Here is a 14,181-nt window from a genome sequence, read left to right on the forward strand (position 1 = left end):
CCAGACCTGCTGAGCTTTTTAGAAGAACGGTCTAGGCCTGAAACGTCAGCCTTCCTGCTCCTCTGATGCTGCTTGGCCTGCTGTGTTCATCCAGCTCTACACCTTGTTATCTGAGCTTTTTAGCAAGTTCTGTTTTTGTTTCTGATTTACAGCATCCGCAGTTCTTCCACTTTTTTTTGTCATTGGCCATTCATCGTCTCGAACTTGTTCCACCATTCATTATGATCACGCTGATCATCAAGCTCAATTGAATTCCGCAGGATCACCACTCTCTTGGTGAAGAAATTTTCCCCATCCCAATCCTAAAACGTTTACCTGTTTACCTTAAACTATGACCCCTGGTTCTGGAATAGCCCACCAGTGGGGATATCCTTCCTGCATCTAATCTGTACAATCCTGTGATATAATTTTAGAGGTTTCTATGTGAGTCCCCCCTTGCCCCTAACTCTTCTAATCTGCAGTGAATACTATTCTAACCAACTCAGTGTGTCGCTATCCTGCACAAGCTTTAGATATTGTTACGACTAAATTTTGAAACCTCCTTACTTTTGCTTTTAAATCCATGTCTATGGACTCCTCCAGCCCCATGACTGTACAGGATGAATATACATACATCTAATTTTGGCCATACAGTTTAAATTGTTTCACAATTGGTGGCCATATCTTCAACTGCATGGGCTCCAAACCCTTAAACTTGCTGTCTAAGCTTGTCCAAATCTCTACCCTTCTTTCTTCCTTTAAGATGTTCTTTAAAACCTGTCTCTTTCACAATGTTTTTTGGTCAAGTGCTGTCATATTGCCTTATGTGTCTCAATGTCAAAGTTTAATTTATTCTTCTCCCATGAAAGCACCGTGGGGTGTTTTATTTTGTTAGGTATTTTCTAAATACAGATTGTGGTGAGTCGAACCTTAAACATAACAAACAAGTATCTAACCGGCCATGTTCTGGTTATCTGGATATGTGATTATTTAGCCATTTAGTAAAGCTGTGTATGTAAGGGCAATGTGTCTGTTCATTTTGCACTTGTTAATTGCTCACCTGTGGCTTCTGTGCTCAGATATACTTTTGAACAAGCATATTAAGTGAATTGTTACTTTCTTTTCCCAGCTGATCAGATTCCATGGTATACACCTGCCTATGTATGTTGTTGTGAACACTCTATTAGCATTTGGAAGACAATTAATCCATCTTTACTCTGAAGGTAAAAAACAAATAAATACCTATTAAGTAATAAAAACAGAAATTGCTGGAGAAAATCAGCAAGTCTAGCAGCATCTGTGGGGAGAAAACAGAGTTAATGTTTCGAGTCTGGTGACACTATGAGAACTGATAGCAGCTAGGAAAAGGTGATATTTATGCTGAGGGAGAGAGACACTGCGGGGGGGAGAACGAGAGAGAGACATACACAGAGAAACACACATTCTCTGCAGTATTTTGCTGTTGTATGAGAGGGCAGTGTACTTGGAGCAGAGGAGCAGAAAACGATAGAGAGTATATCCTGTTCACTTTAGCAATAAATTGCTTAATTCTGAAACAGAATACTGGGACTCAAGTCCATGTAAGCAACTCTGTTTGGCACACCTAGTTCCGAATAACTGTCTAGAAACCCAAGACCTAAGCAGCCCTGCTTTCTAAAAACATAGTGAACAGGAAATCTGCCTCTTTAGTGGACAAAAGAGTGCATGAGGGTTGAAAGAGGAATACTTGAAGGTAAAGTATACGTTTTTTAAAAGTGCAGTTATGACACAAATTTGTCAGTTGTGCAGGACTCTTATATCCGAGCTGCATTATCTTTTAAGATATGGTTCATCCTCTTTCAGCCAGAAGGTGAAGACTTTCATTTATATTTTTATTAGTCCTTCCTATTCTGGGTTGCTTTTTCATTGCTTGACTGGTTAGCTCAGTATGGCTATAGGAAGGCAGAACCTTTTCAGTTCAGGTAGGAGAAATAGTGTTTATACCACCTAAATAGTGTCTCATAGTGTTTCTCCATCAGTGGGACACGAAGGTCATCTACATGGGATCCCCAAGATTGACAAGCTTACCAATGAAATGTAACCACGTGCTTCTCACTAATAATTAAATCATTACTTTTTAAACAATTTAGCAATAAAACGTATTCTCATGAAAATCATTGCAATTTTTAATGCCCTACAAATTTCCATTCATGATTAATATAATGCTAAACTGCTTGTAAACGTAAAAGCACACACCTTGGAAAAATAGTGTGTTGTTTTTATCATGGTGGGACTAGGGTTTTTTGACAAAGTGGTTGGTTGCACAGAAGATGCAAAGAGCTGAGAATCAGTGTCCTAGTGGACAACCAAACTGACAGTAATATGGCTTTTGATAAGTCCTGTGTCAAATGTGAGGCTAAGAGATGGGAAAATCGTGAAAAATATAGGCTCGAGTGGGGCATTAATGCTAGTTTTGACTGACTGGTCTGATGTATATTCTATGTAATGCCATGCTTATAATAACATGGCAATATTTGAATTACTTGCCTTTGTTTAATAATGGGCTGGAGGTTGTGACAATGGCATTTGCCACGTACCTTGAAGAAAGCTGCCTACAAAAATCTAGTGACATCTGGCAAGTATTTCCTCTTTCTAAGTGACAGTTTAAATCTGACATCAAAGTAAAAGGGATTTCCAGACATCTGGCAGAAATAATGTCAGCATGCAAGGTAAGCAACCAAAGTTATTTAAGTATTTTCACAGATAGTAAGCCAGAAAATTAAAAGCACTGATTCTTCTTCACATTTAAATTTAAATTTTCAGACAGCAAAATAAATGATTATGGTTGTAGTAGAGGCTAAAATATGATAAACTTCAATTTTAAAAAGCTATTTTCCAAGTATGTGGAGTTATTTTCATTATGGAGAAATGTGACATTTCGCATACCCAAAACTAGAATTTTATTTGGCTGGTGAGAATGTTAAGAAGTAATGATGTAATTTGTACACTGCTAAAAATTTGATTACACCTTAGACAACAAGTTGTAATCTTTTCATGGGCTTTTACAGCTAGGCTAACAGCATAAAACTTGAGATTTATGTCAATTCACTATTCATGAGTTTCACTCTGAGCTGGCTTTAATAAGCATCTATTAGAGAAGCATAGAATTACTGGGAGTAGCTTTTAGATTTCTGTGTTATTCTGCATTTTTTTAGAATATAATTATGTTGTTTGTAGGTCACTGTTTGGACTTCAATGTTGCCTTAAATGCTGCATCAAAGCCCTATAAAGTTGTTCCATTTGTAAATCTGGCAGTTTTTCTTTTAAGGTAAGCATTTGAAATTTGGTTTTTAAGTTAATGAAAATATCTTAATATTGTTTTGTACCCTTTTTTCCTAAATTCCCTACTTCTAGCATTTTTTTTTCTACTTACTAACTGAGAGTATGTCTTCCTTACAGATATGACTGGTTTAAGGAGACATGGTCTATTCTCATGTTGCCTGAGATTGACATCCATCCTTTAAATGAGCAAGGAATCGCCAACCCAATGATATCTATTGTCCTTTTCTTATTTGGAACAGCTATTGCCTATTGGAATGGAATATTCTTGCGAGTATTACTTAAACAGCTTTCCTTCTTGTGGTCAATCTTTCAAAGGTAAGCTCTCTAACAACTGAATGTGTGCACTGGGTGAAGACCGAGGGGGAAACTCTTATCTGTAGCTCCTCGTACATGACCATCAGTTTATTTAAAACTAGCACAGCATTAAGTGCAGCATTTGTTCACTATTGAGAAGGAGTGAGAAATTGTTCTTCATATGCTGGGAGGATGGCTTCTCGATTCTCCTTGACTTTGATAATTGATCAAATCTTAACATTAATACTGTGTTCCTTGAAGTGCATCCTGAACACACTGTAGGAGTGTCTCAGTGCCATAGCAAGCACTTGCAGTGGGCAGGAACAGAGTATTCAAAACAAGACTTCCATCCTTTGAGGCGTCCAGTGACACCTATACATTGGCCTACTCAACACCTAGAAACAGATGATTTGGTTGTAATGATTCTGCTGTTTGTAGGATCTTGCTATGAACAAATTAACCATTGAGTCTCCTGCATTCCAACAGTAACTCCACTTGAAAAATACTACCTTGTCTGTCAAGTGAATTGGGCTGCCATGAATTGATGAAAGATGCTATACAAATGCAAGTTCTTTCTTACTAGTTGTCGGTACAGCTGAGCTTTGCATTAAAATCAACCCATATTCATGATACAATCATTCAGTTTTGTAGTACTGCCATTAAAAATGAACTGTTAAAAATCTTTTAGATGCAGTTATCTATATTTGCAGCTGTAATTATGGCTCCTAGCTGAATGTCAGTACTAAGCACTTAGTGACATTAAACATATTTGCACAGCGACAGCACATAGAGCCAAGGAATCTCCAAGACGCTTATCAAATTTAGCTCATCTTGACACAGAGTGGCAAAGCTATTGTGCCTCTGTGGTCTTAACCCTACATTGCCCTTTTCTTCTCAGCTCCTCATTGCTCTCTTGCAAGCTCAAGCGGAGGGGCATGAGTCTCACTGGATCTTTCAAAGAGCTGGCCCAGGCTAAGCAGGCTGAATGTCCTCCTGTATTGCACTACACACCAATAAAGAAAGACATCCATTGAAGGGTGGCATGGTGCCTCAGTGGTTAGCACTGTCCCGCCACTGCACCAGGGACCTAGGTTCGATTCCAGTCTTGGATGACTGTGTGGAGTTTGCACATTCTCCTCGAGTCTGCATGGATTTCCTCAGGGTGCTCTGGATTCCTTCCACAGTCTAAAGATGTGCAGGCTAGGTGGATTGACCATGCTAAATTGCCCATATTGCTCAGGGATGTGTAGTTGTTACAGGGATAGGGTGGAGGGCTGGGTCTGGGTGGGATGCTGTTTGGATGGCCGGTGCAAACTGAATAGGCCTAATGGCAACTTTCTGCATTGTAGGGATACTACCACTATAATTTTTTAAGGGTTTGAAAGACACATGGGAAGAAAAGACAACTGTGGTTGATTCCTGAAGCACCTTAATCTTCATATAGATTGGAAAAATCAAATTGGCAAAGGTAGTCTGGAGGGTAAATTTCTAGAAGATTTTCATGATATTTTCCTGGTGCAATATATTGTGGAACCAACCAGGGATAAGCTGTATTGGACTTGGTATTGTGTAATGAGGCAGGTTAAGTAGTAAACTTGTGTTAAAGGACCTCTGAGGGAAAAAGTGATCATAATACATTTGAATTCCATGTTAAGTTTTAAAGGGACTCCAGTCTCTGATAAGAGTCTTAAATTTAGAGCCAATTACACAGGTATAACGGGAAAGCTGGTCATTCGACAAATAAACTAAAACCTGTGTGAATGAGCAGCGGGAAATGTTTAAAGAATAAATTCAAAATATTCAAGAAAATACATAAATACTCAGCAAGAACACTCCATCTGTGGCTTGCTAGGGAAGTTAAAGATAGTACTAAATTTAAAAATTATAATGTTCCAATGGATAATATTAAACCTACAGATTGGGAGTGCTTTAGAAAGTAGTAAAAGGACAACAAAATTTGATAAATATGCAAAATAAATAAGAGGTTTAACTAGCCATTAAGAAATATTTCACAGATTGTAAGAAGTTTCACAAGTGTATAAAGAGGAAAGTGTCTAAAATAAGGTTCAGAGACAGTAAGAACTGCCGATGCTGGAGAATCTGAGATAACAAGGTGTAGAGCTGGATGAACACAGTAGGCCAAGCAGCATCAGAGAGCAGGAAAGCTGACGTTTCGGGTCTGGACCCTTCTTCAGAAATGGGGGAGGGCAAGGGGATTCTGAAATAAATAGAGAGTGGGGGGGAGGCGGATGGAAGATGGATAAAGGAGCAGATAGATGGAGAGGAGACGGACAGGTCAAGGAGGCGGGGATGGAGCCAGTAAAGGTGAGTGTAGGTGGGGAGTTAGGATGGGGGTAGGTAAGCTTCAAAATCTCCCTGCCCCTGACATCATCCCAAAACCAGCCCATCTCGTCCCCCGCCTCTCTAACCTGTTCGTCCTTCCTCCCACCTATCCGCTCCTCCCACCTCAACCCTCATCGCCACCTCCTACCCACCAGCCTCATCCCTGCCTCCTTGACCTGTCCGTCTCCTCTCCACCTATCTGCTCCTTTATCCATCTTCTATCCACCTCCCCTTCTCTCTCTATTTATTTCAGAATCCCCTTCCCCTCCCCCATTTCTGAAGAAGGGTCCAGACCTGAAATGTCAGCTTTCCTGCTCCTCTGATACTGCTTGGCCTGCTGTGTTCATCCAGCTCTACACTTTGTTATCTAAAATAAGGTGATCACTTTGTGACAGAGCCAAGAGAAATTATTATAGGGACCAGGAAATAGCAGAGACATGAATGAACAAATATTTTGTGTATGTCTTCACAGGCAAAGATACAAACTGCACAAAACTAAAGAACATAACATAATAAATATCAGCAGAGAAAAAGTGGAAGAGAAACCTAGCTATCTGCATTAATAATCTAGTCAAAGAGACCAAAAGTAATGTATCTATGTTTGCTGATAATGCAAAATTAGGTGGGAATATAAGCTATCAAAAGGTTAAAAAGAAGCTGCAACATGTACAGAGATTAAGTGAATGAGCAACAAGGTGGCAGGTGGGGTTTAATTTCAGAAATGTGAGATTATTCGTTTCGTGGGAAGAACAGAAAAGCAAATTTATTTTTATGAAATATTGATGTTCAGAGAGACTTGGGTGCACTCAATTTAAGCAACACAAAGTTAGCATGCACCTACAGCAAACAAATGAAAAGCTAGATGGCATGTTGACCTTTATTCTTTATTACAGGGTAATTGGAGTTCAGTAATAAAGAAGTCTTGCTAAATTGTACAAGGTTTTGGTGAACCCACACCTGGGATTTTTGGTCTCCATGTTTAAGGAAGCATGTTGCATCGGAGGCCGTACAGCAAAGGTTCCCTGAGTTGGTTCCTGAGATGAGAGAATTGTCCTGTGATGATAGGCTGAGTAGATTGGACCTTCTTATAGTTTCAATCTATGAGAAATTATTTCATTGAAGCATGCAAGATTCTGAAGGGGTCTTGATGGGGTAGACACTATAATATTGATTCTCCTGGCTCAGGAATCTAGAACACTGGGCAGAGTATTAGTTTAAGAGGTTGATTACTTAACATTGAGATGAGGAGAAACTTCTTCAAAAGTATTGCGGATCTTTGGAATCCTCTTCCCCAGAGGCTTGTGGATGTCCCACTGTTAAGCATATTTAGAATGATACAGTCAGGTTTTTGGTTCTGAAGCTGCAAACCCTCCCCAATGAATTCTTGATAATAAACCTACATCTGAATAGAGTTGTGTTGTGACATTATTTTTACATGCAAGTGCCCTAATGGAGCATGAACATGACACCCTATTAGAGATGCCAAGCACTTAAATGTGGTGAGAACTGCCTGCCATAGAAGAAGAGACAGGAAATGCAAGGGCACATGGCAGTCAGATTAGGAACAGTTGCTTCCTTGTCCATTAAAGCAGGTATCTCATCAAGATGGAACATAGTGCAAAACAACCATGGATGAGCAGGGTAGGAGCATGCTCATGCCAGCAGTCATTTGACCCACAGACTAAACTTAAGAAGTTCTTCAAAGCTATTACCGGGTCTGCATGATGAACCTGTTGGTTGTGCACAAAACCTGCTCAAGACTGTTCCATTCTGTCATGGGGAAGCCCCTAAACAATCTCTTTATTTATCTTAAGGGACCATCAATTGTCGTTGAGTGTGCTTCCCATTCCCCGAAAATTGAAAACTGGCCCAGGGAAGGCAGGACCCAAGCTGACTGTCAGGAATGGAGATTTCCACTCTTGTCTACATTACTCTTTCATCCTGACTGGCAATCGACCATCCAGCCCTTGGCCATCCGGGGAATGAAGGGATATGGGGAGCAGGTAGAAAGGTGGAGTTGAGGCAGAAGGTTACCCATAATCTTACAGAATGACAGGGCAGGCTTGATGGCCCCTATGGTCTGCCCTTGCTCCTGCTTCTTATATTCTTCATTGTAAATAGACAAATGGGCAAGAGTTGACAATGGCAGATTAAAAAAAAGTAAAGGGATGATAGTATAGTAAAAGTATAACAATAAAAGCAGCATATGGAGAGAAAGAGGAAAAAAAAACAAATGGAGACCAGCGGGGTGAAGGTAAGGTGCATTTTTGTGAACAGTGCTCTGTGAATTACACCAGTAATGGGTCAGATCAGCTTTGTTCAGCTTGTGTGAATGAGGTTTGAACCTTTGCATTTGTCATGTTTACTGCAATAATTAAAGAATCACACAGGATAAAGGCATAGACCATCAATATGATATATTAATGAGTCATACTGGAATTTTTCACTATCTGGGTATTGACGAAAGGATTTCAATTCTTTCTATGCCCATAACATGCCTGTGTTTTCCTTTCTGAATGAAGCTGTTAGTTTTGTGGGATGACTGAAGGATGGAGTTGTTTTGGGAAGTCCTTTGCTGTTGTTAAATGGACTGCAATGAATTGTTGGTTTCCTAATATATTACTATCAACTGTTGGTAATGTACCTTATGTAAAACTCAAGGACATTTTAACAAACCATAAATCTGTTAATAAAGTGGAATAAAACAAGGGACAGACCACAAACTACTTCGTTTTTTTACTAGAGTCTCATGTTGGAGCTTGCATTAGAGTACATCTCTCCCACATTTAATTACTCCAACTTTTAGGATGTTGTTTATATACATAGATAAGTAGGTAACTTTGACATGGATTTTAGTTGCAACACTTCAATTTCAGACTCCTTAGAAACCATGAGACAAAATGAGACCAAAGATTTGCTTATTTCATTTGGCCAATGCATAAATCAATTGTGAACATTTCTATTCTCCCACTGAATTGTATTATTTCTATCAAATGCTGTAGTATACAGAGCAAAATAATATGTTCTGTTGTGTAACAGACTGGGACAAAATAAACCAAGAGATAACTTGTTGAAATTATTTGCATTTCAAAAAGGGTTGTTAATTGCAAAACTTACTCTTCAGGAAGCAAAGTGATTGTAAATATTCCAAGTACTAAATAAGAATTTAATAGTACACTTCATTTTTACAGTTGCACACTGCTCTAAAGCATCTCATTTTTCCCATCTTGCAGGCCACATGTTATTCAAAAGGAATATAAGAAATTAAATTTTCGAATTTCATGTGTTATGATTTTCCTGCTGTTTATCGTCTGGACCACCTGTGGTGCAGCAGCTCTTATTCTTGGTTACATTCTTTATCTTGTTAAGGTAACATTTGTTTATTGATTAGCTGTGTCATTAAATCATGCTTAGACAATCTAACATCCATGTGGTAAACTGGTGTTTGAGATAAATGTCATCTAGTTATAATGAAAACTGATCTCTTTTCATACCATGTCATTTATACAATGAAAAGTATATATTTCTGAAAATTCAATATTAATATATTTCTTGACCAAATATTTCAAATTGCAATACTGAAGCGAAGTATCACTGTATTCTCGTTTATGTAGCTATAAAACATGATTAATAAAGACAAACGACTAAATTCCCATGTTTTTGTTAGTTAGCAAATTATTCATCCCCTTTTTTAAAGTCTCCAGTGCGGGTTTCCTCTGAAGTTGGACTGAAGTTGGATCAACTTCCAGGTATGTCCTACCCTTGATTTGATGAGAATTGCCCCATCAGTGTTTTGGCCATTCAACATTGAGATTGGCATCAATGAAAAATTTATGGCTGTGCACCTGCATGTGACATAGCTATGGACAAGATTGAGTGGATCAGGGCCTGCCATCCACAAGTGTTTAAACATGGCCTAAGGCAAAAAGAATGGCAACTGGCATGGACGCAATAGGCTGAATGGCCTCCTTCTGTGCTGTAAATATCTTAACAATATATAAAGCTTTACCATGGTCTCCCACTTGTTTTGTGGTGCTGCATCAGGTTCTAGAAGTGTGAAAGAGGGTGAAAATCCATTATTTTATTACATTGCTTCATCTTCCATCTTGATTCCTGCAGATCAATTGAAATGTAACCATTTTAAAGTATTGATTAGGAGTGGGCTGAATTGCACATCGTTTTGTTCAGACAAAAATTAGGTCCATGTGCAATGAAAGATTTCAGGATTTTTAGGTGGCAGAATGGTCATGGAAAGGCCACAGTGGTGGTATTTCTCCCGTTACTAACTGATCATCGCTTTGTTTGCCACATGCTGCTTTAGCTCTAGTGATCCTTTGTGCAAGTTATGGATGAACTATTAGGTTCAGCATTTGTGGATTTAAATGTGGAAATCACTCTAACTAAAGTGTTTGCAAGAAGAGGAGCAGCAATAAAGGGGTGGTAGCAGGCTTAGCTGCTCAATGATTGTCTTGTGTCAACAACCCATGTTCATGCACCATTAACTGCAGATAAAGGTGAATATGCCTTACTTTGGGACACAGTTTAGACAACCTGGTTGATGTGAAATGTAAGTAATGGGTGTTATCATGGGCCCATATATTCTATCTGAAATTGCATAATGGAGCATAATCAAATGATGGAAATGCAAAGAATTGCCTCATGGGTGTTCTTGGTAAACAACAAAAGAGGTTCTGAGCAGTTTGATGGGAGATCATTTTAAAAGACTTAATGTTAATTATGTTTCACAATGATAGGTTCTTTGGTGTGTGCATGACTCCTCATCAGTCAGGCAAGTGAAGTGGTCACTCAACAGATTTCCTGCACTGTGTACCATAGATGTATGGCACTGTTGTTTGTGCACTGACTACCCCAGGCATTCACTTCTGTTGTCCTTGTCAAGGGACATCATGAATTGTACTCTTGCCTACTTCCAGTCAGAATTTTGCCCAAGCAGGATCTCTAGATTTTCTGCCTTTGAGCTATACTGATGTGTATTTGTTATAAAGTTTCTTTCAAGTGATACCTGTGTCACCCTTCACTTTGGGACAATAGTTTACATTAGATATAATTCTTAGGAATGGTAGCCTTCTGTCATCTTGCACTTGAGGCGATATACAGCTTATTTTTCCCCTTGAATTGGTATCATTGTGAAAAGTCCTGACGAATGCAAGATTAAAGGTTTCACAAAATTTGTCCTTTTCAGCAATGCTGAATTTATGCTTTTCTTCAGTGCTCTTCCTTTAGTTCTTTTTTACTCTGGTTATTTTCTTTCAAATTTGCTACCATTGATTGGTAGCCTTTTAATTTTGTATTACCTGAATGTTCCTTTTTAACAGTCCTGCACTTTGAAATTTAGTTCTGTCAGGTGATGCTTTTCCTTTGTCAGGTAGCCACCTTTTTATACCCTCCACTTCCCTATCAAGTCACCTGGTCTCTCACACTTCTTTTTGCCGTTACAAAGTGCTGAATTTTCCTAGTCCCGAATGACATGAGAAATGGTACTGCATTTAGGAAAATATGGCAAGATCAGAAAAATGAGATTCTCGCAGTCAAGGAAAGAAATGTCTGTGCATCATATTAGTGAGTGGTGAGAGGCCCATTGTATGCATTCACATCTCATTATTATTTATTCCCACCAAATTTAAATGCAGTTTAAATACAATTCTCCCACACGGACTATGACAATTCCCAATATGAAAGTCAGCAGGTACATGGCAACTCCAGCTCACTGCTTGCTCCTCCAGACTTCCATCACCTAGCAGTCCGCAACATATCAGGGCATGTTGCTTAAGCACTAACCACATGTATCTTCATCCACGGAGGTTAGCATTGCACATGCAACAACTTCACCACTTGATCATGGCACATCTCCAACTCATTGGCAATAGTTATCCAATTTGATGCTGGACTTTGGGGTGCACTGTCACTTTTCATTAAAATGTTGCTGCCAGACAGTTTTGCTTGCCGAGAGAGACATCCATGATTCGGAACAGGGTGCAGCTCAGGGCTTTTCATTTGCTTTCTTTGCACCTACCTGAACGCTCACTACATCTCTGCTGTTGCCTTGCCTTTCTGCACTTTACTACCTCACCTTTCTGCACTTTACTACCTCATTCAGAACATAAAACCAGTGATCAATAAATGGGATGGACACATTCCTCTGGCACTATGCCATAAACTGTTGCACCTGCTCACGTGCCATCAGTTGCGGCAAATACATCGCATGTGCTTCAGCCAAATGGTCATATCTCACAGTGTAAGGGAAGTAATCCTTGTTCAAGTTAATGGGAGGACTATCATTATTCAGGGGTCCTGCCATAGTCAGTCAGGTGCAGCATCTGACCTCAGTCAAGGAGCTTGGACCTGATCAGTTGGCTGTTTGGAATGGTCCAGGGAGGTGGCCTCAATCCTGCAGGCCTAGTACAAACGGAATTAGCGATAGGTTAGTCAGGGAGCTGCACAGAGATCAATCGGGTCTGGTCAGTGATTTGTTGAGGCTGTCTTTCCAAGTTGGTTGAGGGTGGACCAGTCAGTACTGAACAAGGACGAGATGTTGTCCTATGCTAGGTGTTAGGAAAAGAGCGGCATGGCCTTAGTCAGGGCTCTAACATGGTCTCGCATTAAAAACGGGCTGCCTATGTAACTTGATTCTTGTAGTTACAGTTGCCCTGGCAGTTAATTAGGCAGGTGGTGCATAAGATGGCAATACCTTAATAAATGTGCGACTCTGTTTGCAATGAAATGATGCTTTATGTGTCCTCGGAAGTTTTATTGTTTCCCGCCCACTATGTGGACTTTGAAAGACTATTCATGGCCAACAACTTGATGGAAAGCTGAGCTTTAAGTACCGTGGTGTGAATCCCAGGGTGCCTTATTGTGTGAAAGTGGTGCCATAGAGGTGTGGTGCATAATGATGTAATCACTGTTAAAATGAGAGAGAGCTTGTGGAGAGAAACCCTGCATGAAACTCCCTGAAATCAACAGCCAAATCTCAGTGAAATTCAGCCCTTGGATTCTGGAGGTTTAATAAATGATAAATTGTTGCAACTTTTCATTAAGTTTTTGTCATTTTGCCTTTGAAATACCAGAGCTTCTGATGGAAGATTTGTTCTTCCTTGGATCTATTGCCTTTTTTTTAATGTGCTTCAATTTCTGCATGCAATATTGTTGCTGCACTCCTTCAGACAATTGACAGCCCTCCCAGAATAGAATACTCAAATAGAAGGGAAAAATCAAACCAGTAAAGGGCACAATTTGAAGAAATACCTGCACTTCTCCAGTTACTGTAGTCAACATTTTATTTGAACCAATGCCACCCAGTGCTTTGTTTACATCTCATTATTGTTCACAGGTCGTGGCTACAAAATTTCTGTGATGTTATGTGAACATGATGGTTATTGCTTTCCGAAAATAGCCCTTTGAGTAAAACCTTTCTGATGTTTAAATATATAATACATATATAAATGACAATTTTAGTTGCATTTTGTTAAATGATCAGTCACAATCATTGATATACATTGAAAACTGTATATTTAAGATTTTTACTTGTATTAGGTTAAATTAAGCAATTTACATTATTATTGTATCAACTACGAACAGATAGCAAAAATTTAGTTATAACTAAGTATCTATATAATTAACTTGTATTTTACCCTAGGTCCTAAGCCTGCAAGCTTCAGTACGCACAATGAAAAGCATTCTTAATTTGGTAGGACCAGTTTTTATTTTTGTTATTTTATTTGTGTTAACGTATAGTTTGTAAGCTTTGTCTTTTTTGGGATGATTTAATCATTTACTGACCAAAAATGAATGTCTCGTCAGGGTCTCAGCATTATTATTTAACATTTTGACAGGGTAAAGAAGGATATTCCATTTCCATTTGTTGGTATTTCAGTAACCAGGGATCACAATTTCAAGATTGTCAGCAAGAGAGCTAGGAGTGAGATGAGGAGAAACGTCTCCACTCAGAGTTTTTAGAATTTGGAATGCACTGCCTGGGAGTGTGGTGGAGGTGCATTCCATAGGAGGCTTCAAAAGAGAGCTGGATTTGAAGGTGACGAATTTAGAGGGCTACGGAGATAGTTTGGAGAATAGGACTAGCGGGGTAGCTCATTCGAGAGCCTAACAGACACAATGGGTGAAATGGCTGCCTTGTGTACTGCAAAATTCTATAAGCTGGAGTAAGTGGTGAGGACTTGAATATTGATCTTTCTTATGGCTACGTTACACCTTGACTTCGATCAA

The 14,181-nt window shown here is 39.2% G+C and overlaps 1 protein-coding gene across 1 annotated transcript; it reads left to right on the top strand.

The window, feature by feature from the left end:
* Window positions 1-1,264: 1,264 nt before the first annotated feature.
* Window positions 1,265-13,695, top strand: LOC125481509 (GPI inositol-deacylase-like; the record flags this gene model as incomplete). The annotated part of the gene is made up of 5 exons (XM_048593160.1): window positions 1,265-1,711; window positions 3,196-3,286; window positions 3,418-3,615; window positions 9,171-9,306; window positions 13,595-13,695. Coding segments are annotated over exons 1-5 (554 nt in total), but the record flags the coding sequence as incomplete, so codon positions are not given.
* Between the last annotated feature and the right edge of the window lie 486 nt (window positions 13,696-14,181).

Source organism: Rhincodon typus, unplaced genomic scaffold (assembly GCF_021869965.1).
Source record: "Rhincodon typus isolate 14 unplaced genomic scaffold, sRhiTyp1.1 hic_rhity00002416, whole genome shotgun sequence".
NCBI lineage: Eukaryota > Metazoa > Chordata > Chondrichthyes > Orectolobiformes > Rhincodontidae > Rhincodon > Rhincodon typus.